Consider the following 25,964-nt stretch of genomic DNA (forward strand, 5'->3'; position numbering starts at 1 on the left):
GCCTTGAGTATTACAGTCAGCATAGACCCTCTGCTTGCTGTTTGTGGAGACCTCACAGTGCATTACTGTGCAAACACGAAAAATCTTCAACCGTGAATGCACGTTCATGGACCATCGCACACATTGATGCAGCTCAACGCACACACATTGTTTCTGGCCAATTCATTAGTCACGCACGACCACCACGGCTGTTATTCATGCTGCCGACATGGTGTGAATATGCACCAAACCAAAGTGACACTCCTTAATTTTTTCCCCCTTTGTCTTGTTTTTTTTTTTCTAGATTTACGGAAGTACAACAAACGTAGCTTGCATGATATCACAATCAGTGCATTTTCACATCCGCATGACAACATGAAATGTGCAGTGCCGCATTGCCACTGAATTCTGTTTGTCTGATGGTAAAAAGAGTTTTTATTACCTTTTTATGAGGCAAGTCTGTGATGGATCTATTGTACCGACCTCCTACACAGATGACACAACGTTTGCTCCTGTAACAATTGCTCTGGTCTTAGTTTTACTTAGTTTGATGTGAGGATTAGGATGAGGGTTTATTTAGTGTTAGGTTTGGCTTAGCACATAGATATTTCATGGGAGCAATTGTCATAGAACCCCTACAGAAACCCAGGAAGTTCTGTGTACCGTCTTCACAGATTTTAGAACCTTGAGGAAAATGGGTCAAAATGCCTCAATTTCTATTCATTTATGCATGTATTAGTACCAAACTTTTATCACCTGTATCGCTTGGCACGGTGCTGAATTCAGATTAGTGCACATAAGAATGCAGCATGATGGAATGACTATGAAACGTATTGATCAATTGATTTGAAGCTGAAGTGTGCTGTTAGAATGTGACATGGCTTATGCCGGGAAATTAACATCAATTCTCCTCACTAAATTACCGCACACTTCGAGATTGTGTGTGTTACACAGCATTACTAAGTACTATCTAGCTCGTTTGAATGAGACTGTGAGGCGGTCCTTCTACTAGCACATCACATCAACTACTCTTGCCTGTCCACTTTTGAGCAGCGAAGTGCAATGGCAAGCATCTGCATCGTGTCACTGACGCCTACTTCCTAGAGAAGCACAGGGGCTTACACATGCCCAGACACACACTTTGTGCAGACACACAGGGCATCTTCTGCTTAACAATCTTTCCTATGCATGGTTGCATTGCTAACACTAGGATTGGGGTAGCTAGAAAGTTTAGACTGTCTATCTGTGTGTCTGTTTACTTCGAAGCACTATGCAGGTTTCCTCTTATACAACCTATAGCACAGAGCATGCATCTGAATCCAACTGTCCTACAATGGCTTGTGCTGCACTGGAGTCATTTTGATATGGTTATACTGGTAGCCAATGCAGGCAGTCTGGTGCCATAGTGACATTGCTTTCATTAAACTTGACTCCCTGCGCATAGTATACTTCATACTTCATACTCTCTAGCAAAGTGTCCAATCATAGACAAATCTTACTGCACACTCTGTACAAGCTTACGGTCATTAACAATACCAATGCTTTCTAAATTTTGTCTCATTTTGGGAATAGGTACGTCATGACGTATGACACAGAGCCTAATTATCGAAAGCTTTATTACCATTTTTCACCCTACACATGCTGCCACAACAGTATCCCTGAAGAGACAAAACTTCTACTGATGTTTCCAAGACACAAGCGGAGAGTCCTTTCCTGTACAAAACAGCCAGGATAGTTGTGCCTTACATCTGAATGCAGACCAACAGCAACCGCAAACTCTATTGCCAAGGTCACGTCTATCTCTTGTGGAATTGTTTTTCTTAGGAAAACACACGCCATGACACAAGCACGCAGACACACACACACACACACACACACACAAGGGCACACAGATTGAGATGACCACGGCCAACCGCGGGAGGATACGTTCACGTGGTTGCCATGACGACATTGGTTGGGGTATCTATGGGGACGAGGTCGGAGTGGTGCTGCTCTATCCTGTCCAGGAGCTGGGAGGCCACGGGGCAGAACTCGGTCCTCCAGTAGGACTTCATCAGCTGCTGGGTCTCCACATCCCAGTCCACACCCTCTGGTGTCTCCAGGGCAACCTCCTCATCTGGGGACAGGGGAGAGATGGGGGAGCAAGATGAGGAGATGAAGAGAAACTTATCAAACTTCTGTGGGTGTCAATCCCCAAGTTTGCTATGATATCAAGGTATATCGTCGCTGGGGTGACAAAACCTCGTATCTCAAAAATGTCAAATGTTCAGGAGAGCGAAAAAACATGGCGGCCAAAGCACTGCAGTGAATGGGAAAGCCTTCTCTTTGACATGTCATGGTGGCTTCATTTTTGGAGTAAGACTGTTGGGCTTTGGCCAGGACATCACTTGACCCATTATTTGACCATTAAGCTAAAAAAAAATTTTTTGACATTTTTGAGATACGAGGTCTTGTCACCCCAGCGACAATATGCGACACTGCACATCGCCCCAGAGACACACACACAAAAAAAGAACCTCATGATCTCAATTAGCATATATTCCAAAACCTCCTTACTGAACTTTGAATACAAGAAATACTGATAGGAGTTTTAAAACACTACAATTATTAATGTCATCAAAAACAAAGTTTCCACATCACTTGACATCAACATCGATATCTTTTCTTCAACAAGGCAAGTGCCAAAATGTGTCTCGACCATTTGCGTAGAAGAAATTAATGTTTTTCTAAATCCCGGAAATTTTTGGTGTGATATTACCGGTAATATCGGGTAATATCGGTAATTGGTAACAAATTGCCCAGTGGGAATCTTTGCTTTAAAGATATGCATAAAATTTGAATATATTACGAAGATCGACTGGGGTTCACAGATCGACTGGGGTTCACAGATGTGCACTCAAAACGGGTTGGAAACATGCTTGTGTGATGTAATGGAATTGCCATAGCCCATTCAGTATCAATACATTTGAATGAATGCAGAATGCAGTGTTTTGTATGATTTTCTTTTAAATCTGAGGGTGGCCCCAAACTTTTGGCCTGTACTGTATAAAAAAGTTTTCTTCTCTCCGTCTCAAGAAAATTCAACATTTTTTTAGATAGAGGGTCTTGTCACTCCAGGGATCATACAAAGAAAATGGATGGTAACATTATATTGTCATCTTCATTAAGGATGGATAACAGCACCGGCAAAGATAGCCAGGAGGGCTTACCGAGGTAGTCGACCAGGAGCTCGGACAGGTCATTGGTCTCCTGCTCCCCTAGAGTGTCCACTGCTTTGACCATGTTCTCACTGTAGTTCCATAGCGTCATGCACACCATGCCGGCCAGCTGCCAGTCGCCACGCCCGTAATCCCTCAAGACGTCAATCAATCTGGTGGTTAATTGTGGCAGAAATGAATGTGAGGGATGGATGGTCTTTTACTTCTTGCAATTAACCCATTTAAGTGCTTATCAACCCTTTAAGTGCCCACATACTTTGACATACTTTGCCAGGCTATTTCATTTACATTTGATCAATTTTTAGTATCGCCAATGCGCAGAAAACTTCTGCGCATGCTAAAAAGCCCTGTCACAGATGCACTGTGGGATTCCTTGGTGCTATTGTCACTTGCAGTTGTCTTGTGAGTGTCTTAGTTCCCATGCAATTTAATACAATTTTTTTTTTTTTGCTTTTCTTTCGTTGCTGCCTTTTTCTTCCCTTAGAATTCAACGTTAAAAAAACAATTTTAAAATGTCAAAATTTTACTGATTTGCGGTCACTAGAGTCATGGTTCACTACTGCAAGGCTTCAATGTGCTGGTCACATGATGGAAATAGAAGAAATCTTCAATGAAAAATACTCCTGGATAAAGATGGAGTGTGATCTGAGTGCATATGCAGCCAAAATCAGGGCAAATTTGCCCCCCTGAGCTATCCCACAATGCATCATCTCAAATGCTACTCTGCGCACGGCACCAAGGTATTGGCGATACTATACAAATGATGCACAGGATAGAGTGCGTTAGTGTAGGCGTAGTGCACTCGAGGGTATTTACAATTGTGAAACATGCACTCGGCTTCGCCTCGTGCATGTTTCACAATTGTAAATACCCTCGAGTGCACTACGCCTACACTAACGCCACGAAATAATCCTGTGCATCATTTGTTTCATAAAATGGGTCGAAAATTCGAAAACTAACATCATTTTTCAGCGTTTTTCACGTACCTTTGTGGGTCAAGACGTCCGAAGATGTTCGTCCCAAACTTTTACGCACGTCGCACTCACGGAAGTCCCGCACATACATTATAAGTATAATGGGGGGTTGGGTTTCCGGACACCCGCATGAAAACTTACTTATTTTACATAGAATATGCACCCTTTACCTTAAAGACTTGATATATATAGACTCCTCATATAGGCCTACTAGACAACATACTCTGAAAACGGCGTGAGAATTAACCTGCTAAATCGTTGGATTTGCTCTTCAAAGTGACTCCATGTACGCGTCCGGTCCCATAACGCTTGGTCTACTGTACTGTACAAAGTGTACGTATAGTACACAGTATACGTACGTACGCCACATATGTTATGCACAATTACAAGGGAAGACAGGCCGGCCGGCCAGCAGCCCGAACTAGAAGTTGTTTACAGGATTGACAGCGCGTACGCGTATGCATGCAATTCATCAAAGGAGCCGCCGCGCGCACAGACGATCGGCAATCTACCATAGGATTACAGGCAGTGCAGTTGTACTGAAGTAAAGGAAGGAGGTGTGTCTCATTTCAGCGCTTCCTATTGGCTACATTCTTGAACCCATTTTATAATGAGAATTACCTTTCTTCCCAAACTTTAGCAGTTATATACATGTTGATAGACAAGGCCTTTCAAGTATGGTATGCGAACCCAGCATCAGTGCTACTGTAATACAAGTACAATTGTAAGATTACTATGTCTGTGCAATCCCTACTCAACATTTTGTTTTATGTCACTATGTTTTAGAGCTTTTGTTCTGATCAGTGTACATCATGCAGCAAGGTTTAAAGAAGATTTGTCAATTTTTGTTTGCACAATTAAACCTGTTAGCTCTTTACTGCAAAGCCCCTCCCAAACTTAAAAAACAAAAATCATTCCAAATCTTTTTTTTTTTTCCATTTATGCTTTTTATTGATTTTCAAGATTCATAACAACATCTATCTTTTAAATATCTATTTATTTTCTACAGGTACAAGTACATCTGGCCTCTCCTAATCAGAGTACAAGAAAACTTGATCTCCTTCCAACAAGGAAATGCAAAGAGATTGAGAATATATCTATAATCATTTCATACATGCTATCTAATGTTTTTGAAGGGAACTGAAACTATCTCAGCAGCCTTTTAATTTTTTTCATTTCCTCTCTGTGTTGATGGCTCCTTTTTGGTGGAATCACAAGAGCACTTTCTTTTTAATACTTTAGACACAAGTACTGAAAAAAAAAATTAAGAGAGACTTAGAATCAATGTACAAAGCATTCCGTACAGGCTACCTACTTCTGGGCCCTGTTTCATAAAAAGTTGATATGATAGCAACTCTTGCTAGAATGGCAATTGTCATGGTAACAATGAAAATCGAGATTCCTGATTGGCTGTTGCTATGGGAAGTTGCCATTCCAGTAGGAGTTGCCATCCTAACATCTTTTATGAAACGGAGCCCTGGTCATAGAGTAACAATGTTTAGTAGTCTGGAGCTTTATCATTATCACATATTTCATCACAAACTACGAGCACTCACTTGCTAATCCCTCCCTCCTTCTTGAGGGTGGGTCTCCTGATCTCGTCTGCCATCAAGTTAATCAGCACACCACATGCCGTGTAGACCACCTCCCGGTTACCGGAATCCAGCAGCATCACCATCATCTCATCCACTGTAACGAGCAAAAGTAAAATGTATGACAGGTTCTGTAACCGTGGAAACTAAAGCCCAATTTTAGCAGAGCCCTTCAAACAAGAGCTACAGCGACAACGTCCGGGCAATCTTAAAATGGTCCCTATGTAAAATGCTGAAAAGGTCCCTGCAAAATGTTGCAGAGACGTTGCTGCAGTAACTCTGACGAATTCTACCCTAGCCAGCGAGGGTGATTACCTCAACATTTCCCCTGCGTTACCCAGAAATTACCCTGACAACCCTTCTGTGAAAATGCTCTCGAAGAGCATATGAACATTATGCAAAAATCAGCATAATCAGCATAATTTAGAGAAAAACTATCATGTTTTGGGAAAAATTAACAATTCAGTCTTGGTTATTTCATAATGGGCAATGCCCGCACCATTTTGTTGTTGTTGTTGTTCTTTCACATCTTGTGCACCATTATTAGACACATATTTAGAATAACAATAAATACCATAACTCTTGACTATGCATTCTCATAAAATACATGATGGGACATCGACACATAAAGTTTGATCACAACTGATAATAGATGGCAGAGATCTGTGGGGAAATTAGCCCCCCACCCCCTTAAGTCCAAGAAAATCACACAAAAATGGAGCATCTTTCATTTGCATTTGTTTGTGTTGATACTTCCTCATAATTCTGTATTGGTTTACTGGTCTGTAATCATTTGTGTGAGAATTGATACTAAATATTTCTATCCTGTAATAAGCTACAGGGCAAGATTCACATCTTTGAATCTCCTTGAAACTGCTGCTCATCTTTGAGACTACAGACCTTGATATTTTTCATCAACCAATTACCAAGCACTGAAACAGTTTAGGCCACACGATGACCCAGATGAGAACTCACCCTTCTTTGCCGTGATAAAGTTGCGTATATCGATGGAGCGTGACAGATTTCCAAAGACCCTGGACGACTCGATCATTCCTTCCGTGTGGTCAGTAACCAGCTGCTTCAGTAGCACTAGTCAAAACAGAAGATCATAAACCTCACAGTGAATTTCAAACAAGCATGATTATAATTACCAAATGTATTGGTGTATCAACGGCACATGCCTATTGATCCCACCCCTTACCCTCTCTTCCTCGCCTCCCCTCCCCCTCCACCTTACCCTCCCCCTCCCCCTCCTCTTCCCCCTCCTCCTCCCCTTCCTCCTTCCCCTCCTCCACCCCCTCCCCTTCTCCCCCTCCCCATTGCAGGCTGGGGTGAGTGCATCAGGCAGTGCTTAAATCTCATGAATTGGAAAGAATTTGTCATTCAAAACATCAGCTTCACAAATATCAGTTAATGTACCACTTAAAATGCTCCCTGATACTTCATTTTGCATTTCTGGTTCCAAAATGTACTGGTAGGATGATCCCTTATGTGGACATAAGCCTGTTTGCATGGACACAGGATTTTGCCGCTATTTTGTCTACCAGCACCAGTTCCCCCTGTTTTAAGGATCTTCCTGTCAGCAAAAAGAATGTGGTTAAAAGTATTTGGGGAAAAAAAAAAAGCAATACCACATGATATAACAATACAAATATTTTTCTTACTCTGACAAATACATGTGTATGAGATCAAATTGAATTGAATTTGTATTGCACTTTATAACTTTTGCATACTGTTTATGCCGAATATTTTGCGAGATTTTTATTTTTGCGAATTTCGCGAGTCCGGTGCTATTTGCGAAATTAAAGACACACAAAAAATTTGATTCTGATCCTGATATGAATGTGACGAACACATATAAATTTCTCCATTAAGTTCAGTACTCCACGATCGCAAAATTAACCACTCACGACATTGTTGGGAAGTCCTGACTCGCGAAAATTTAGACCTGTTAAATATATGCGCATACAGTACTCTTGTCAAGCAGTTGCTGTTGTACTTATAAGTGAATGAAGATGTAATAATGGACTCAAATCGAAACCATACTAGAAAATGTCAGAATTGAGCCCAGATCCTGCCCCTGAGGGGCAAGCACTCACGTCTGGCGATCTGTATCTGCCTCTCCACGATGGCACTGTTGATGATGTCATAGAAGGAAAGGTTGTTGATGGTGATGAGGGCATTCAGCACCAACTCCTCGCTCTGGTGGATGTCCTTCGATTCTAGAGGTCAGAGGTCAGAGGTCAATGACATGACAGAGCATAAAAGTGAGAGGGAACAAACGTGTATGCTGCTAAGGATTGGCTGAACATCTAGCTTATGGAACATCGTTGGCCTAGCCACACTGGCTGCCTGTACTGTATGAAGCTCAGGCTGGTATCCTAGAAAGACTGATGAGTTAAATATAGTTTGTCTAGTCTCTAACAACCTCAGCGTAATCCCAATTGAAAATGTATGCAGGACAGATACAGCCTTGCAAATCAAATGTAATACCTGCCAGTAGCTTTGGATGCCATACTCATGACTACAGCATGTTTTAATGAGTACACAATAGAATTGCATAAACTCTGCGACAGGTAACCAAATTTTTTGCTTGGAAATATGAAGGATTGTAAAAAAAACCAACAAGACAAAATCTTGGCGCTACAAATGCATTGGATAACTCCGGGTGGTCTACCTGGCATTGAGTCTGCCGTTTGTTTGTTCTGTTGCCTTTTTTCCCCTCTTAAAGGGACTGTACAGAACTGGTTTAGGTGGGAATTCATGTTTCGAACATTCCTAAGTGAGATACGGAGAAACCTCTTATGAAATATGAAAGAGCATGTAATTTTAAGGAGGATTCAACGTTTATTTGATGAAAATTGGCTTTCAAATGGCTGAGATATCCAAAAAAGTGATATTAATAAAAGGTGACAGGCCACGCCTTTTATTAGGATCGCTTTGTTTCACCTTGTTTTTGGATATCTCAGCCATTTCAAAACCGATTTTCGTGAAATAAACTTTTGATACCCCTTAAAATTGCATGCTCTTTGACATCTCAGAGTGGTTTCTGAATATCTCGCAAAACGTAAAAAGCTAAATCCTCACCTCGACCAGAACTGTACACACCCTTTAACCTGTTGAGGATGAGTCCCGAGTATACTCGGGCAGGTGTCTATGGGAAATGCGTGTTGTAGCAAAATCAGACCCTCCTAAACAGGTTAAATTAAATGGTTCAGAAAAACCTTTGCAAGTTAGAGCAAAGCAGATGAGTTACACTAAGGCTTTAAATGAAAACACAGGCAGATGATACCAAACCCCTCCTGGTTTCCCCCAGGTGACTAGCAAAGAAGAAAAGATGAAGAGGAGGAATATGAAGAAGAAGAAGAAGAAGAAGAAGAAGATGAAGTAGAAAAAGAAGAATACATGGGAAAATACAAAAAAAAAGAGAAGAAGATGAAGAAGAAGAAGAAAATAAAGAAGTGTAGAAACAACCGTCTCACCGAGGACTTGCATGAGGAGGTCGACACAGGTCTCGTTGGCGGCGATGAGGGGTCCAATGTCGGGGTTGATGGAGAGGTTGGCCACCACCCTGATCAGTTTGATCATCACATCCTCCGTGCTGCCATCTGGCTTGGTGTCTCCCACTGGTTCACTATGACTCTCCTGGCAGGAAACAATGCGGACTCCAAGTCAGTATCAAGATTACGTTTTTATACAGAGAGGTTTGGGTTTTGAATAAAAAGGTAGTTTAAATCCAGTTCATGGATTCTACAAATTTCAACTGTGTAAATGCATGGTGGCACATCACGTAAACCAACAAATGTTCACTGATGAAGTGACACTGACGTGGGCACATTGCAAAGTATGCCTACTTTTGTACTTATCTTTTCTTCCATGGAACAATTTGTCGGTTGAGAATGATAAGGGCGTTAAGTTGCTGCTAAAGCCATAGCGTTTGAGGCACCTTAACGCCCTTATCACTCTCACCCGACGAATTATAAATCATGGATTTGATTAACAAACTACCTTTGTGAATTTAGGTCATAAATTATGTTATCAGCCAAAAGAATGATAAGGAAAAATCGAAATGGAAAAGAAACACGTTGACTCAGAGAAGATAACTTTGAAGTCTTACCCTCAGATCCTTGGCGAAGTATCTTCTGATGGAGCCCTGGAGCGTCTCCATAGCGCTCTCCGTGTTGAAGAGACAGTAGCGGCAGTCGTCGTTGCGCGCCGTCAGGTTGCCGAGGACGAAGGCCACCCTGACGACGAGGTCGTTCCTCTCCGGGTGCTTGCCGAGGAGGGAGAGCAGCGACTGGAAGGCCGTCGGGTGCTCGGCCAGGACCGCCGTGCAGTCATTGTTTAGGGTCAGCTTGCTGTCGGGGGAAAACACAATGAATGTTAAACACATTGTACACACACACACACTGTATGTCCAAGGACAGAACAGAGTTGCTGGCCACCTTGTCAACTTAGAGAGATAGTACAGTTTTGTTTGAGATGGGGTTTAGGCTTCCAACTTTTTTTTGGTGAGATAATGACAAACCTATCATGAAATATGAAAGAGCATAAAATTCCATGTAAGGTTTATTTGATGATTTGTTGTTGTTGTTGAAATGGCTGAGATATCCAAAAAGAAAGAGGTCCTAATTTCATTAGGACCCTTTTATTAGGACCACTTTGTTTTACTTTGTTCTTGGATATCTAAGCCATTTCAAGCCGTTTTTTGAATTCCCCATAGAATTGTATGCTCTTTATCATTTCTTAGAGTGGTTTCCTCGAAAAAAGTTAAAAGCTGAATCCTCTCCTCAACCAATAATATACCACCCCTTTAAAGGACAAGTTCATCTTAATATACATGTGGATTGAGTGAATGCAGCAATATCAGTAGAAGACATCAGTGGAAGTTTGAGGGAAATTGGACAATCTGTACAAAAGTTATGAATTTTCAACATTTCTGTGCAGTCACTGCTGGATGAGAAGACTACTACACACTGTAGTCTACAGTGTCTGATGTCATCACATGCTCCATGCAAAGAACAATATAAAAAAAGTATAAAGAGAATTCCACAAAATTTCTTTTTTTTTTTTTTTAAAAAGGTACAAATTGCCTCAACCTGTTACTGACATATGCCAAGGGTAATATTACTCCCCCTGCTTTCTTAAAGACACAATTAAAGCACTCTTTTTTATGCAAAAAAGTAAAAACATGATAAATTTTCTTTAATTTTGTTTAATATTATTCCATGCATCTAACATCACAAATTGTAGTAGTTTTCTCATCTAGCAATGGCAGCATTGAAAATCAAAAGATTATTACTTTTGAATGGATTGTCCAATTTTCCTCAAACTTTCACTGATGTTTTTTTTTACTAATAGTGCTGCACTCACTCAATCCACATGAACCCACAAGCACATGATTTAATTGACTGCCTCCTCATCAAATACGAGCAAATGTTTTTAAAGAGTTTCTTAACCCTTCGCAAGGTTTTACAGCCGATTAACACGAAAACCCCACAGCACTGTACACACTGTCCAAAGTTCCTGGCACCAAAAGGGGTTGGCCATGACCAAATTTTCTCGTGGCTGCTTTGCAATGAGGAGAACCGGCCAGTCTCACCTGAGAATCCTCGAGACGTGCATCATGAGGTCTCCGTCGCCGGCGAAGAGCTCCATGATCTCGCACAGGCCGGCGATGATCTTGTTGGCGAGGAAGTCATGCCGGTTCTCCCCGCGGTCCGCCAGGTGGCGCAGTGTGCCCACGACCTGCAGCAGCAGGTTTGACACGTTCTTGTTGTTGGAGCCTCTGGTCGCCTGGAGGCAGATCAGAAAACAGAAAATGACAGAACTGATAAACCTGACTTTACGAAAATCTATGTCACCACAAAGATTATCTGTCCCTAAGGTGACAGGACCTCGTATCTCATTTGGCATACTAGAAAAAAAAACACCTCCAAACTCAACTTCAATGATCAAAAACACTGATTTGAGCTTGAAAAAAAAATCATTCATGTTATCAAAACTGATGCTTCTACATTATATGACATGAATATTGATGTGCCTTTGCAAAAGGATTGTGAAAATGAAGAAGTTTTTTTGCTCTCTTGAAAATTCCTGATTTTGAGATACAAGGTCTTATCACTCGTGATGATATGGATAAGTTCTCGTTGTGTAAGGTATGATAAAGCAGTCACACAAAAATTGCTGAGGATGAATTTCACTTCAGGGAATGTGTTGCATACTTTCATTACACGTACGAAAAGTAGACGACTATTTCCGCATTCAGTAAGGTGAAGGCCCCTACCAGCTTATCGCTGGAAGAGGAAAAACACACAAGCGGAATTACTGTATTGATGCATACAAGGTTTGATTTGTTTAGGAATGGGTAAATCAACATTGGCAACCAATATTCCCCCTTTTAACATCAATGCACCCAGAAGGATTTCAGTCAGTGCCAAGGTGCTGACATTCTGGTAGTGGTGCCACATCTATTTGGAGTCTTAAGACATAGAACAATCCTTGACTCCAGCTAAAAACATTTGTGCACAGACAAACAAGTAACATTTGGACACTACTTACAAGTAACATTTTGACCACTACTACTACCACTAAAACCACTGCTACCACTGCTACCACCACTACCACTACCACTACTACCACCACAGCAGTATTACAATGTTGAGCACTGCTTACTGATGCATTTACAGCCTTGAGTATCCGTCCCAGAGCTTCGATTAGACCCTTGTCGGACAGCGCTACGTTCATCTGGGCATTGGCTGACAGGCACTTGAGTCCACCTATGCAGTAGACCAGGGCTTCCAAGTTGGTTGTGTAGTCAGTCTTGGCTATAAGTGATACTATTAAATCTGTTGGAGAAACACACGAATATGTGTAATATGTTTGAATACACAAAGTGAAAAGAAAGAGATTGATAGATAGATAATGCATGTAGATAGACAGACAGACAGACAGATATATAGATAGATAGATAAATACACAGATACATGAATAGATACATAGACAGATAGATACGCAAGTACATAGATATTATATATATCACCAGAGAAAGAGATATAACAAGATTGGGAAAGACAAAAGATGGACAACAATACAACAAAAAGAATAAATGGACTGTTGCATAGATTTGTCACAATCCATACTAAGCAAAAAGGGCATTTTGAAGCCTCCAACAGCAGCCTTGAGCAGCCTTTCAGCAGATAAACAATTATTTGACAAGCACAGAATGTGTTCATGAGCCTCCGGTCTGCCTATATGGTGTCAGATAGTCTGCTACTGCTTGTAATCACACAGCAATATTCCTGACATACTAGCCAATCATAAAAATCAATACACTATTTCCAATTATATGACATAATTTGTTACCTATCTAGATGGTCAAGCTCTATAAAATATAACTAAAAAACAAAAGTTCTTGAATATCTCATGAATGCCTGAGGCCTTTTCCACCTCCCTATGTCTGCAACGTGACAGCAAAAATGCCATACCTAAAGTGTTGTGCTCCAGGAACAGAGTGTCGTTCTTCTCATCTCGGCTGAGTTTAAACAGGAGCTTGCACAGTGCCTTCAGGTTGCTACCACTAACATCCAGCTGCATGGACAGAGAGATAGATAGATGTATAGATTGATAGATGTATATATAGATAGATGGATAGATAGATACAATAGATAGATAGATAGATAGATAGATAGATAGATAGATAGATAGATAGATAGATAGATAGACAGATAGATAGATAGACAGATAGATAGACAGATAGATAGAAAGATAGATAGATAGATAGATAGATAGATAGATAGACAGACAGATAGGTAGATAGACAGATAGATAGACAGATAGATAGATAGAAAGATAGATAGAGAAAATTGTGTTCATGATGCATTCACACTCTTGGCACATTTCCTTTAGAATGGTGTTACACACAACAAATATGGAAGCTAGTCTGAGATTATATTTTAGATATATCACAATCCACGTAGGGCCTCACTATTCCACAAGTGAACATTATGAAGGAAACGGGTTAAAAATGTAAAGCCTTTCAAACCATGTGGTTGGGATGAACACATCCACCACTACAAATTAAGTTATCAACCTTACCTACTAGGCTTAGCTATCAGTTAGGAAATGTAAGTAGTGATAATAACTTATTTGGATTTCTTAGCTGAAATGCACTGATCCAAACTGGTGCAGTACAAGTCTGAAATAACTTTACTGGACATTGGGCCCATTGCACAAACATTTCACTGCATCTGCTACCTCCAATTATAGATGCAAGGTACCACGTCAGTAGCTGGCCAAAAACCAATCAGCTATCCAAGCCTGTGGGGCTGTGGACCAGTGATGACGGTAACATATCATACAGGTCAGTCCAAACCAGTAAGCCACTAGATGAACATGATTATGCAATCCTGGGCCATTTGTAATATTATCCCATGAGCAGAACACTTTCCTTTACAAGAATGGATGAATGCTGGAAGCAGCACATAGTGAAATCAGAGCACACAATTTGGGCACATACTGTCAATGCAAAGCGCAAAGACACTGGAGCTATGTAAACCCGGTAATAGTTGTGCATATGGGTAGTTTACAAGTATCTAGCTGTGGGCATGTTGGTGATGCTGTAAAAATTGGTTACTGAGAAAGCGATGCAAGTTGAAGGTACAGTATGTCTTAATCACAAAATACCTTGACTATCAAAACTCATTAGTACATAACAGGTGATGACTTTTGTTGTCATGAGCACACGGAATGCTCTAACCCCAGGGTTTCAAACAATATTTTGGGAGAGGATATAAATTCCTCATGAGTATTTCAAACTCTTCAGGTGGGTCACTGTGTACAATGTATATTCCTTCCAAAGCCAGCCATCATCTACACAACATGGCACAACATTAGCTGCGGCCCTATGGCCCCATAGCCTGGGGCCACTACAGATTGACGGTGGGCTACCAAACTTCCTAAAAAAAGTTATGTTTTGGTGGTCTGAACAGGAAACTAAGATTCCAAAAGAATTTTTACATTTCCTTTTATTTCGGGCCACCAAAATTCAGACTCAAAGGCCTGAACTCACAAAGGTGGTTTAAACTTAAGACCATGGTACAAATTTAGACCATGGTCGAAAATAAGCGTGAAACAGGCGTACCTCTGACATGTGCGTATCAATGCGCATTTGCTCCTGGACATCTGTTGGCGTACGTAATCTGTCAATCATATTTACGCAGAGGAAATTTGCATAAACCATGGTTTATACCATGGTTTCAATTGTACCACCTTCATAAATTTCAGGTCTAAGATTGTAGCGACTCAAACAGGTCATCAGAGGAAAAAGTGTCAGCCTTGTGTATAACATAATTACCTACGGTTATTACATTGCATTGCAAGGAACAAGGTCCTAGTCTAGTACAAAATGTGACAGTTTCTCACTCACCGCCAGCACCAGCCTGGCAGCCTTGAGTAGAAGTCCAGGATCGATCTGGTCCAGGAGCTTGAAGATGGTCTTCAGGGCCGAGGATCTCCTCTTGGCACCCCGCCCCAGCATGTCACGGGCCGCCAGGGTCAAGTAGAGGTCATCGCACAGCAAGCACACTTCTTGCACTTCCTCTAAGGCCAGGTTGGCTGATTTGAAATGAGAAAATGAAATAAATATATATATATATATTTTTGGACATCAGCTTAGGGAGGCACTAAATTGTTATAATTACTACACTAAGGAGATGCTATACTTTAACCGTTGAGGACAAGTCCCGAATATATTCGGGCAGCGGTCTATGAGAAATGTGTGTTGTAGCAAAATCAGTCCATCCTCAAAGGGTTAAGGAGACACTTAACCTTGAGGAGACAAATTTGTGTCTCCTTAATATTTCAACTACATATCTTATCCCATACAATCCATGCTTTACTGCTGACAATGCTCAGTACACACACTCCATACACTGTCTCCCTAAATTTGTATCCAGAGTTACATGACACGATTAAAAAAAAAAATGTGATAACTCCTTATCAGAAAGAAAGTCTGATTAAATGAACATCATCATGTCTAAAGTTATAATATATAATATTAAGGTCTTCTTACTTCGGGTATCCTCTTCAGTGTTGCCACTGTTCTACCACAGGGCCCTGCCATCATCATTACCCTAGCATTGCCGGGTTCAACTGTACCCATTTATACACCTGGGTTGAGAGGGACATTGTGAGTTAAAACATCTTGTCTAAGGACGTAAGCACTGGGAGGGAATCAAACTCAGTTCCTCCGGTCCTAGACTGGGAGTTGGGAATCTTATCCACTATGCCACAGCGCCCCACAAAGTTCATTTCACAGTTTTCATTGTAAGTGCCTCCAACAATTCATGATTACACAAAGAGTGCTGAATAGGTCCCCAACCTGCAAAGCAGTCTAGGATAATTTTGCAATTTGCAGTTTAAGTGATGTAAGCTCTGATTCATCCAGGCAACATTCACTTTAGAAACAAGATATGTCTGTGAATCAAACAGTAAGTCCAGATGCAGTCATTAAATTCTTGTTTCTTCATACCCAGTTTTGCCAATGTCATAGGAGAGAGTATGTGGAACAAATACTGTAAAACGAGAAATGTTCGCGTGCATTTTAATTTCGCGAATTTCGCGAGCGCCAAGATTTGCAAAATTAAAATGCACGCGAAATTTCTTATCTACACTATATGCATTGAACGCAAGAGGCAATTCGCGAAAATTTCTTGCCACGAAAAAGGCCGTCGGCGCAAATTCGTGAAAATTTCGTGCCGCGAATATATCATGTTTTACAGCAGCATGCATGTACCCAGAGTGCAATCTTGGACAGGTGAAAAGTCAACAGCATGTATGGCCACTCACCTTTACATAATGATGAGATCTTATCGAGTATGGGACTAACTCGCTCGTTCCAATAGAGGGCCTCCTCTGGTGTCTCCTCCTCTCGTCGGCTGCCACTCCCTACAAGAGGACATATCAAACGAAGAACTTCATGTTCACCACAGTAATCTGATACCTGCATTGATGTACATGTATTGCATCTGATACAACACCTACAAAGATTCTTGCTATGCGATTGGTTGACAGCTCATCACACGACACTTGCTTTTTACTAAAAAGCATCATAGCACACAAAACACATAGGAAATTGCCTTTTTGCAGTTTTTCTAGAACAGTTTCTTTTTTCTTGAATTATGTGATTAGGTTTGTCCCAGTGGGCTCTTTTCACTTCTTCAAAAACCACCACAAATGCTCCAATTTCAACTCTAATTGCTTTTTAACAGAAGATGCTATTGTATTAATAGTATTAGTCATGAATAGAATGTACTTGATGAGTGCACCCAAATTTCAGTTTAATCTGATAATCCTTCCATAGTGGTCGCTGTGGAGTTTTATATCCTGTTGTCATCATATTCATCGTACAGAGCTCTGCTTGGTGAGATGAAGCACTCAAATGTATCCTAAACTTCAAAGCCTCTTTTCTCAGTGAACACTTTTTCAGAGGGTTATTACATTCTTCCTATTATTTAGATGGGTTTATAGGAAAGTTCATGTGTATTTCAAGGCTTAGAGTATGCTCTTTCAGAATCTACCCTACACTTTAAAAAAAACAATAACAACAACAACAACAACAACAACAACAACAACAACAACAACAACAACAACAACAAACATGTCTGGTGACTTTTTGGTGGTTTGGTGATGCAAGGTCACAAAGTTGGCTCACTTCATTTTATTCCCTCACTGGAACCAACATGAATACCGATGAAGTAAACTTGATAGAAACATGCTGTAAAAAAAACCCAACAAAACAAAACAAAGCAAAACAAAACTAGAAAAGCACTCTGAGAGCGCAGACCTCCGCCAAGCAGCTACTTTATTTTCACCGATGATCTTGCTTTTCCACAGAGATCAGTGATTTCCACCCATACGTACTAGTATGCATGCTGAAAAACTGCCTGATTTCCCAATATAAAAGCCTTTGTTACGTTGTAAACCCTCAGCTGCGCCGCGTGCCTTGCCCTAACAGAAACTAGGGCACACACTTTAGTGCGCATATAAAAACCTACAAAATGCGCAGCTTGAACTCCCAAGTTCATTGACCCTACCTGCCAAAATATCAAAAATCTCCAGGTCACTACCCAAATTTAATCATATGTTCCTTGTGTCATTCTCACCTTTTCCTGCCAGTTTCATCTAAATCCGTGCCCAAATTTTTGAGTTATTTTGCGCACAGACAAACAAACTAACAAACAAACCAACCGTAATGAAAACATAACCTCCTCCCTTGGCAGAGGTAACAAAACAAAACAAAACTGTATCCACCCTCACCTGAGCGACTGCTGGCTGATTGTCGGTCGCTGGAGTAGCCACTCTCGGCTCGCTCGGTGCCAACACTCCCTGCTGATGATCTGTAAGTGTGTATACCAGACATACGGCAGACTTGACAGATGCAATAATAAAGCCCTGGCAGTAATCATTATCTCTACATGATATCTATCATTGCATTTTAGGGCCATGGCCTGAATCTCACAATAAAACCACAGTAACACTTGTTGGTGATGTATTGCTATCAAAATGCAAATTGGCAGATGGGGGGTGGGGGGTGGGGAGTAGATGAACACGATACAGGAAAACGATGTGACCAGGCATGCAATGCCTTGTTAGTTGTGAATGTCTTGTTTTTGTTTTTTCTTTTACTTTCACTGTTCTAACACTGTATCCACAGAGAGAGTGTGAAATGGGAGAATGGGGGTGGGAAGGATGAAATGTGCACAGAGTCAATACTGCTAAATACTTCATCATTATAAGAAGATTTACCTGACACCTCATGCATCTCAAGCTTACATTATTATCTTTTTAATATACTTTTTGGACACCTCGGGCTCCAATAAAAGAGAATTGACAATCCTACAGAATTGACAATAGAAAATCTTGAGTTCAAGCTCAATAGTGATGCTGTAAATGAGGGGCCAACAACAATCTAAACTGATACTCAAAAATTCTTCAATGTACTAGCAATACATCCACTCAATATATTATATATAATCTTAGTTTAATCAAGAGATTGAGTATCATATGCATTTGATCTATCATTCAACTATCTTCAGATATTATTCAAAATCAGAGGGAAGGCTTATCACTGGTAATATCAAATTTTATATTCATCCTTTCTTGTTTGGGAGTTTACAAAAAATCTTGGGTGACAGACAGCAGATTATCATCTTTAACAAATTTTCAGCCTTTTCTGTTTTTCTCTATTTTTCTCCCTAATAACGTTTTGGTTAAGATCACCCAAGGGACTGCATGATTATACACCTGCTGGTTTTACTACCTCTCTAAACCCTTTGTTTTTTTCCACACAAGATTTAGGTAGCCAAATAGGTAGGTCCAAGTTACTAGATTTCTAACGTCTTGAATTGCCGATGATGAAAATCATGCTGGGACACACGCAAGCATGTCAAGAAGTATTCACAAATACCACAAAATTCTGCATAGATCTTTTATGAAGGCACTGTAATATCAACTGTAAGCTATTCTACACAATACCAGTAGTTCATGTATATGCGAGTTCTCTGAACTTTATCTGTATCTTGAAATGTGCTAGAGAGGCAGCAGAATGGAAAAAAAAACAACAAAAGAGGAGCGATTTCAGCTTGAGGACTTTGACATCCTTCGATGTTTTCCATCCACTGAACGATCACTCACCGGCTGCTGCTGGTGCTGCTGGTGGTCAGACTCTCGGCCGATCTCACCCTGGGCATGCCGCTGTCTGGGGAGGGGCGTGGCAACTCTTGCTCCCCTCCCTCCCCACTGCCATCTTCCTCGCTGCCAAGGAGTTGCTGGGTGCGCTCCTTGGGTCCACTCTGTACCCGCCTTTCCCCCATCAGGGGCACCCCTTTGGGTGCTGAATTCTTCCTGTCCAGTGGCTGGGGCAAAACTTGGACTGTGGAAATGAGCACCAAAATTTTCATGACGTTTTGAGTTATATGTACATATATTTATTTTTAATGTTTATGTTTTTTCCCTTTTCCTTTTTAATTTCCTTTTCAATTCATTTTACTTGTATTATGTTAACAACCTAGTGTTAATGATAGTTTTATGTGTCACATGATTCTTTTTTTCAACATTTCTTATGTTGTATACATTCTCCTGTTTTGATGTATGTGCATGATGAATTTTACGAATGGACCCATTGAAAAATAGCATACGCTGAATGGGTCTTTCCGTGTTGAAATGACTTAACGAATGAATGAATGAATATCAGTCACATACATGCATACACTTCTGTATGACATGCTAAACACCATGCATATAGTACATGGTATAAAATATACAATACCAGATTATGTGAATGGAAAATATGTTCATGTAACACCAATTCAAATGCTTTTACAGTTACCTCATCGGTGTGCCCAATAGTTTTGAAGAGTCATTCACAGAACATGCAATGTTCCTTACTTTGGCTACGGTGCAGGTGTATCAATTTTCCCATGCACAAATTCATGGTTTTAGTACATGGGTGTGCACTTTGACAAAATCAATAATTGTCACAAGATGCCAATTCAACTAATCAGCAAATGTGATACACTACTGAATTCTATGAATGCAGTTTATGGAAATTCAAAATTGAATGTCGAGCACATTCCTTTCAGTGTGCATACATGACTCATAAAACACTACAGCTCAGCTCTGAGCAAACTGCACAAAACTACTCACTTTTCTGTCCATCTTGGCTGAGAGCACTGCGAAGTTTGGGTGGGGGTCTCCTCTTTCCTGACCCCGCCCTCTTGGGGTCGGCAGAGGGGGGCTTGGGGAGTCGTGGGGCATAGTCATCCACAGATATGGGCTTGACAGGGGGTGGGGCAGGTTTCTGTGAGGGAGGGTAGAAGGTAAAGGTTGACATGTTCCTAAAGCCACGGACAAATGTTTGCTTTGCCATACAGACACAATGTCTAATGATTTTGAATAAAGTACTTATCATTCGAAAATTCTCATAATTGTCACTTTTGCTACAACAAGAGAAGGGGGGATAAGAACATGGTAACAGAATTATTTCAATGTTTGCAAATTCATCTACATGGTACAGTTTGGGTTTACAGCTATCCTGATCTCCCACAACCATGCCTGTTACTGAGTGCTCTGGAGTCTATGGCTTGCACACTCTACAACTGTTTACATCCTGCATGTAAAATTGTACTTTAGGATATCTTAATTTGCTTGGCAACTTTGTCACATTACCAAAATAATCCATTATCGATTTGTAGTGGAGAGGAAGAGCATCAACTTGTAGCTCTACTTTAACCCTTTCTGTGCCAGGGACTTTAGACAGTGTGTACAAGGCTGTGGGTTTTCTGTGCCAATCTGCACTCAAAGCACACACAGGGTTTGGAAACACACAAAATGCCAAGATGCAAGACGTGCGGTATACTCACATGTTCCAGTGGAGAAAGTCTGGCCCCAGACGGTGGCCTTGAGTCTACCCCATCAAAGTGCCTTGATCCCAGGCTTTTTTTTTTTTGGGGGGGGGGGGGGGGGGGGGAGAAAACATAAATTCATTTAGGCATCAATATGGAGCATAATGAGATATTTATCAACACATCAACACATATTCATATATGTGACCGTGCACCTCAAAACGAACATAAAGTCGCACACACTGATTTTGCGTGAGGACTGAAAATAAGTGAAATGGGTCAACTTAGCCGAACTTGACTTTTTCATATTTTCTGAAAGAGCCGGTCTTCTTTTACAGTATGCTAAAATTTGGTATCATAAAACGGGCAGGAAAGTGTGTTTTTTTAGCAGTTTATCTCGAACATTTTTTGGTAGAATAGTGTGATTAGGTGTGTCTTTAGAATCCCTTTTTCATTTCTGAAAAACCTTGTCCACACTCTTCACTTTCAACTCTAATAGCTTTCGAAAGGATAGTGCTACTGCTTCGAAAGTTGGTATTAATTATGGACAGAATGTGTTAATGAGGCATGCTTAATTTTAGTGTAATCTGATAATTTCTTCACTGTTGTTACTCTGGTGGTTTACTTCCTGTTTTTTGTCCCATTTATCGCACAGCCAGCACGGTTTGGTAAAGATTAAGCGCTTGAATAGACACAGTACTTCAGAGCCTCTTTTCTCAGTTCACACTTTTCCTGAGTTTGTGCTTTCTTTCCAATATTTAGATAGGTTAGGAGAGTCCATTTGATTTGAGTTATACATCATTTTAACGCTTAAAGTCTGCTCTTTCAGAATATGGTCTTATCTAAAAATTCATGTCTGGCGACTTTTTGTTTGTTTTGAGGTGCAGGGTCACATATACACAACCAGCTTTCTTATAATTTAAACAGTAAGAGGTATCTTCATATTTTTTTAGGGTGGGGGGGGGGAGGGGCTATCCATCTCTAACATACAATGTAGTGCCATATTCATCCTTACAATTATTTGCACATGGCCGAAAGCCACATTTACATTTACTCTCACTCTGACTGACAGTCTATATGTATGCATGTTGACATTGGCAGAGTGGAGTCCATGCATGAATGAGTCCATTGTATGATAATATGCATGACTGATCCTCAACATCCCATCACTTCAACTGCTTGTCTTTTACGGGAGTCAAGTACTGTACAGAGTAAATATGCATACCTGTATGCAATTCATTTTAAGTTTCCGACTAAATCTTACACCGGATGATGAATATTTAAGCAATGGTAGATCTAAATGCTGAGTAATTTGCTGACATCAAGTATCTAATTGTATATTATGAAGGAGAAAAAAAACCAAATAAACAAATTTAAAAAAATCCATCAGACAGACATATTCCAAACCTCACTCATCTGAGTCAACTGTCAATTTAGATATCATGCGTTAACACACTGAGCACAAGTGGCAGCCTCAACATGTTTGAACACTCATACTGCCTGTAAGACAGGGAGGAATTCTACCCCCTTACAATGATGCTCTCACTCTCCATTGAATATACATACACTACATTGTACGGGGAGCACACAGTGTACTAATCTCCACTACCATACAATGGCATGAACTGGGAATCAAAATGACATGACTATTTTTTACTGATCAATAGAACAAGGTGAAGAGGAGATATACACCCAGTCAAATTCCAAGGTTGTATAATTCGTCACTTCACGGAATAATTTCCCTTCTCAAAATTGTACAGCAATTGTAGCCAATGGGCATATAACTTTGAACGAAATGGTGTACAATTCTACGCACTGAAATTGTTATACAAATTCCAGTTTGTATCTAGCAGTCATACCAAAATGCAAAGCACATTGCTATGCAAGGTCAGTAAAAAATATTCCTAGCACTTAAAGACCTACATGTAGTAGCATGGGGATACCATGGAATGCGAAGGTTGGCCCGACGTGGAGATATTCAGGAATTTTTATCACTTTATCACAGATCTCTATGTATAAAAGAACACACACAGCCACACAATCTTGACTGGAGTTGAACGTTTCTGATGTGCGTACGCTTGGATGCACGTATCTGCTGACAGGCAATTCTATAGCAGGCCAGTGCGAGTCATGTTTTTCAAATGTACACCAGCAAACAAAGATCAATTAAATCAAGAAAACATTCTCCTCCCACACTACAGGGTCTTTAATAGATACTGTGTTGACAAACAACAAACATCGGAAGAAGCCTTGCTCTATGCTGAATTCAAACTGTCAAGACTGCAAGCTGCACTTGTACAAGGAAAAAAGTCATGGACCATCACCCCTTTAATATCAATCTGATCACCACTTATTTTACAGTAGATCTGGGCCCTGTTGCATAAAACCCTTACCGCTGAACTTACCGCTCCTTTCTAGCGGTAAGTCTTCAAATTAGTGGTAAATTTTATAATCCTTGATGCTGATTGGCTGTGACGCCTAATTTTGATGGTGGTTACCATTGAAATTCAGTGGTAAGTTTTATGCAACGGGCCCCTGGTAAGTCTCAGATGATGAAAAAAACAAAACAACATTAATCTGTTGAGAATAAGCTGATGTACATACTACATGTATAACACACATTTCCAGTAGACACCTGCCTGAGTATACTTGTTACCTGGACAGTTTGGACTACCGGTACCTAGTTTTCAATGGCTTTAACACGATGAACATGACAGAATACACACTTAATTCATGTAGAGGGACTCCCAGATTGCTCCTTTCTTCTCAACTCTCATCAATTTTGCTAATCCCTTTCAGGAATGGATACATTTGTAATTGTCCCCTTGTCATCTTTGTTTCCAGGTTGTCTCTTTATGTCCCCCCTCCCCTCCCCCTTTTATACTTGAATCAGGGCCAAGTGTCAATCACTTGTACAAGGGTGATAAAGCTGCCACATTTAACAATACAAGGATTACAGCACCCTTGTGTGTTTGTGTATGAACTTTGAAATCCTTGATCTTGGACAATGTCCATCTTATCACATTGTGCTCATCAAACTTGTCTTTCAAGGATAAGGTGTAAGGTCTGTCCTACAATGTTTTAGTTTACTGTATGACTGTAAATGTACCATGTTCATTGTACACCAAGCACAATCAGAGTGCAGCACCGCTTCAAGTACTCCAATGTCTGTTGCCTGGCGTAAATGACCTAGTTTGCAAGAATGGGTGTATTGTTAAGTGGTGTGCTCCTAAAGTTAACTCTAATCTGTGGAGGATGAAATGAGCCTGGCACCGGAGGACTGATATATTGTTAATGAATACTAGTCCTCTTAGCATTGAATGGGCCTATGAATTTTTTAAGTTTTGGGTGTTGGAACTGCTGAATGAAGAGACGGAGACTACTAGAGTTTATGGCATCATATGTGGACAACAATACAAAGAAGATATACTGTAATACATAGTGGAAATGTTTGGAGTGTTGAAATTTTCGCACATTTCGCGCAACCTGAAACTAGCACAAAAATAAAAGCATGCAAATATTCTTGTTTGCCATATGTTCCAGCAGTTGATGACTTGATTCCGCGCGGAATTAAAAACATGCAAAACTCTTCTTACCCCACCAAGCGCAAAAAAATTAGTCGCACGAAAATATCCACCTTTACAGTAAAGGGAATTCCTCAAAATGAAACAACATAATGAAAGAACACATGACTAACCACTTTCAAAAAGCAGGGGGAATAATTGCTACCCTTAACATATCTCTGTCAGTATCAAGTTTATGGAATATGTAATTTTCATGAAAAATGAATTTTTGTGGAATTCCCTTCATAATTCTTTATATTGTTGTCCACACATACATCGTAATCTCTGCGTCTCCTCATCCAGTGGTTCAAACACCAAAACTTTGAAAATTCATAACTTTTGCACCAATTGTTCGATTTTCCTCAAACTTTCACTGATGTGTTCTACTAATGTTTCTGCTTTCACTCAATTCACATTTTTCTTTGGGTTTGGGTTTCCTTTAAGTGTATTATAAAACGGGTTGAAGAATGAAGCCAATCAGAAGCGTTGGAATGAGTCACATGCGCTCTCTTTATTTCTATTGCTATTAAAAACCCATGCAAGTGCAAAAAGTGTCCATAGCAAAACAAACAAACATACAAACACAAAAACAAAACAGATCTTCACTGTGTGTCATCCTAAGTGGTGGATCACCAATTTCTCTGAATGATCAATTTGATTCCCAAGATTATCTGTACAGCTGATGGAATATTGAGCGGCCCCCTTGTTTTGAAATACAAAGTTTTACCAGCTGATATTGTGGTTCACAGACCCATTTTATATAAAACAAATAATGAACAATTTAAAATTTGTGATAGTAGTGAAGATGCAGCACACACTTGGGTACTCTCAATGTTGTGCATGTTGCACCATAGTAAATACTCTTGAGTGTACCACATCTCCACTAACTCACCTGTGCATTATCTGTTGTATGAAATACATTGCAACATAAAAGACCAAGAAGACCTTCAAAGGATCTGAACATACCTGAAGGCTGAAGGCGGTCTCTCTGTCGGTGCCCTGGTGGTGCTGCCACTGAAGAGGGTTCTCTTGTCCTCCCTAGGGGTGAATGGCCGCCTGGTGGGCACAGTCCGCAGCGCCGCCCTCGCCTCATTGATGATCTCGGCGCTCGATTCCCGGTCTGTCTGCTTCTCGTAAAAGGCCCGGTCCTGGGCCTTCTTGCGGCCAGTCCGTCTAGTCCCGCCCAAGTCGGCCATAATGGGAGAGTGTGTTGGTCGACGACGCTAACTGATGG

The 25,964-nt window shown here is 40.6% G+C and overlaps 1 protein-coding gene across 1 annotated transcript; it reads right to left on the minus strand.

The window, feature by feature from the left end:
* Window positions 1-1,872: 1,872 nt before the first annotated feature.
* Window positions 1,873-25,926, minus strand: LOC139724811 (armadillo repeat-containing protein 2-like). Its single transcript, XM_071635933.1, has 17 exons — window positions 25,697-25,926; window positions 21,186-21,258; window positions 20,470-20,623; window positions 19,459-19,696; window positions 18,082-18,161; window positions 16,612-16,710; window positions 15,191-15,378; window positions 13,251-13,353; window positions 12,439-12,611; window positions 11,366-11,559; window positions 9,881-10,121; window positions 9,246-9,408; window positions 7,863-7,985; window positions 6,739-6,852; window positions 5,728-5,860; window positions 3,189-3,349; window positions 1,873-2,095 (listed from the first exon to the last, which is right to left on the minus strand). The coding sequence occupies exons 1-17, from the start codon at window positions 25,924-25,926 to the stop codon at window positions 1,908-1,910; spliced, it is 2,655 nt and encodes an 884-aa protein (XP_071492034.1). The 3' UTR covers window positions 1,873-1,907.
* Window positions 25,927-25,964: the final 38 nt, after the last annotated feature.

Source organism: Diadema antillarum, unplaced genomic scaffold (assembly GCF_040938485.1).
Source record: "Diadema antillarum isolate AM-2024a unplaced genomic scaffold, OU_Dant_1.0 scf00000231, whole genome shotgun sequence".
Lineage (NCBI taxonomy): Eukaryota > Metazoa > Echinodermata > Echinoidea > Diadematoida > Diadematidae > Diadema > Diadema antillarum.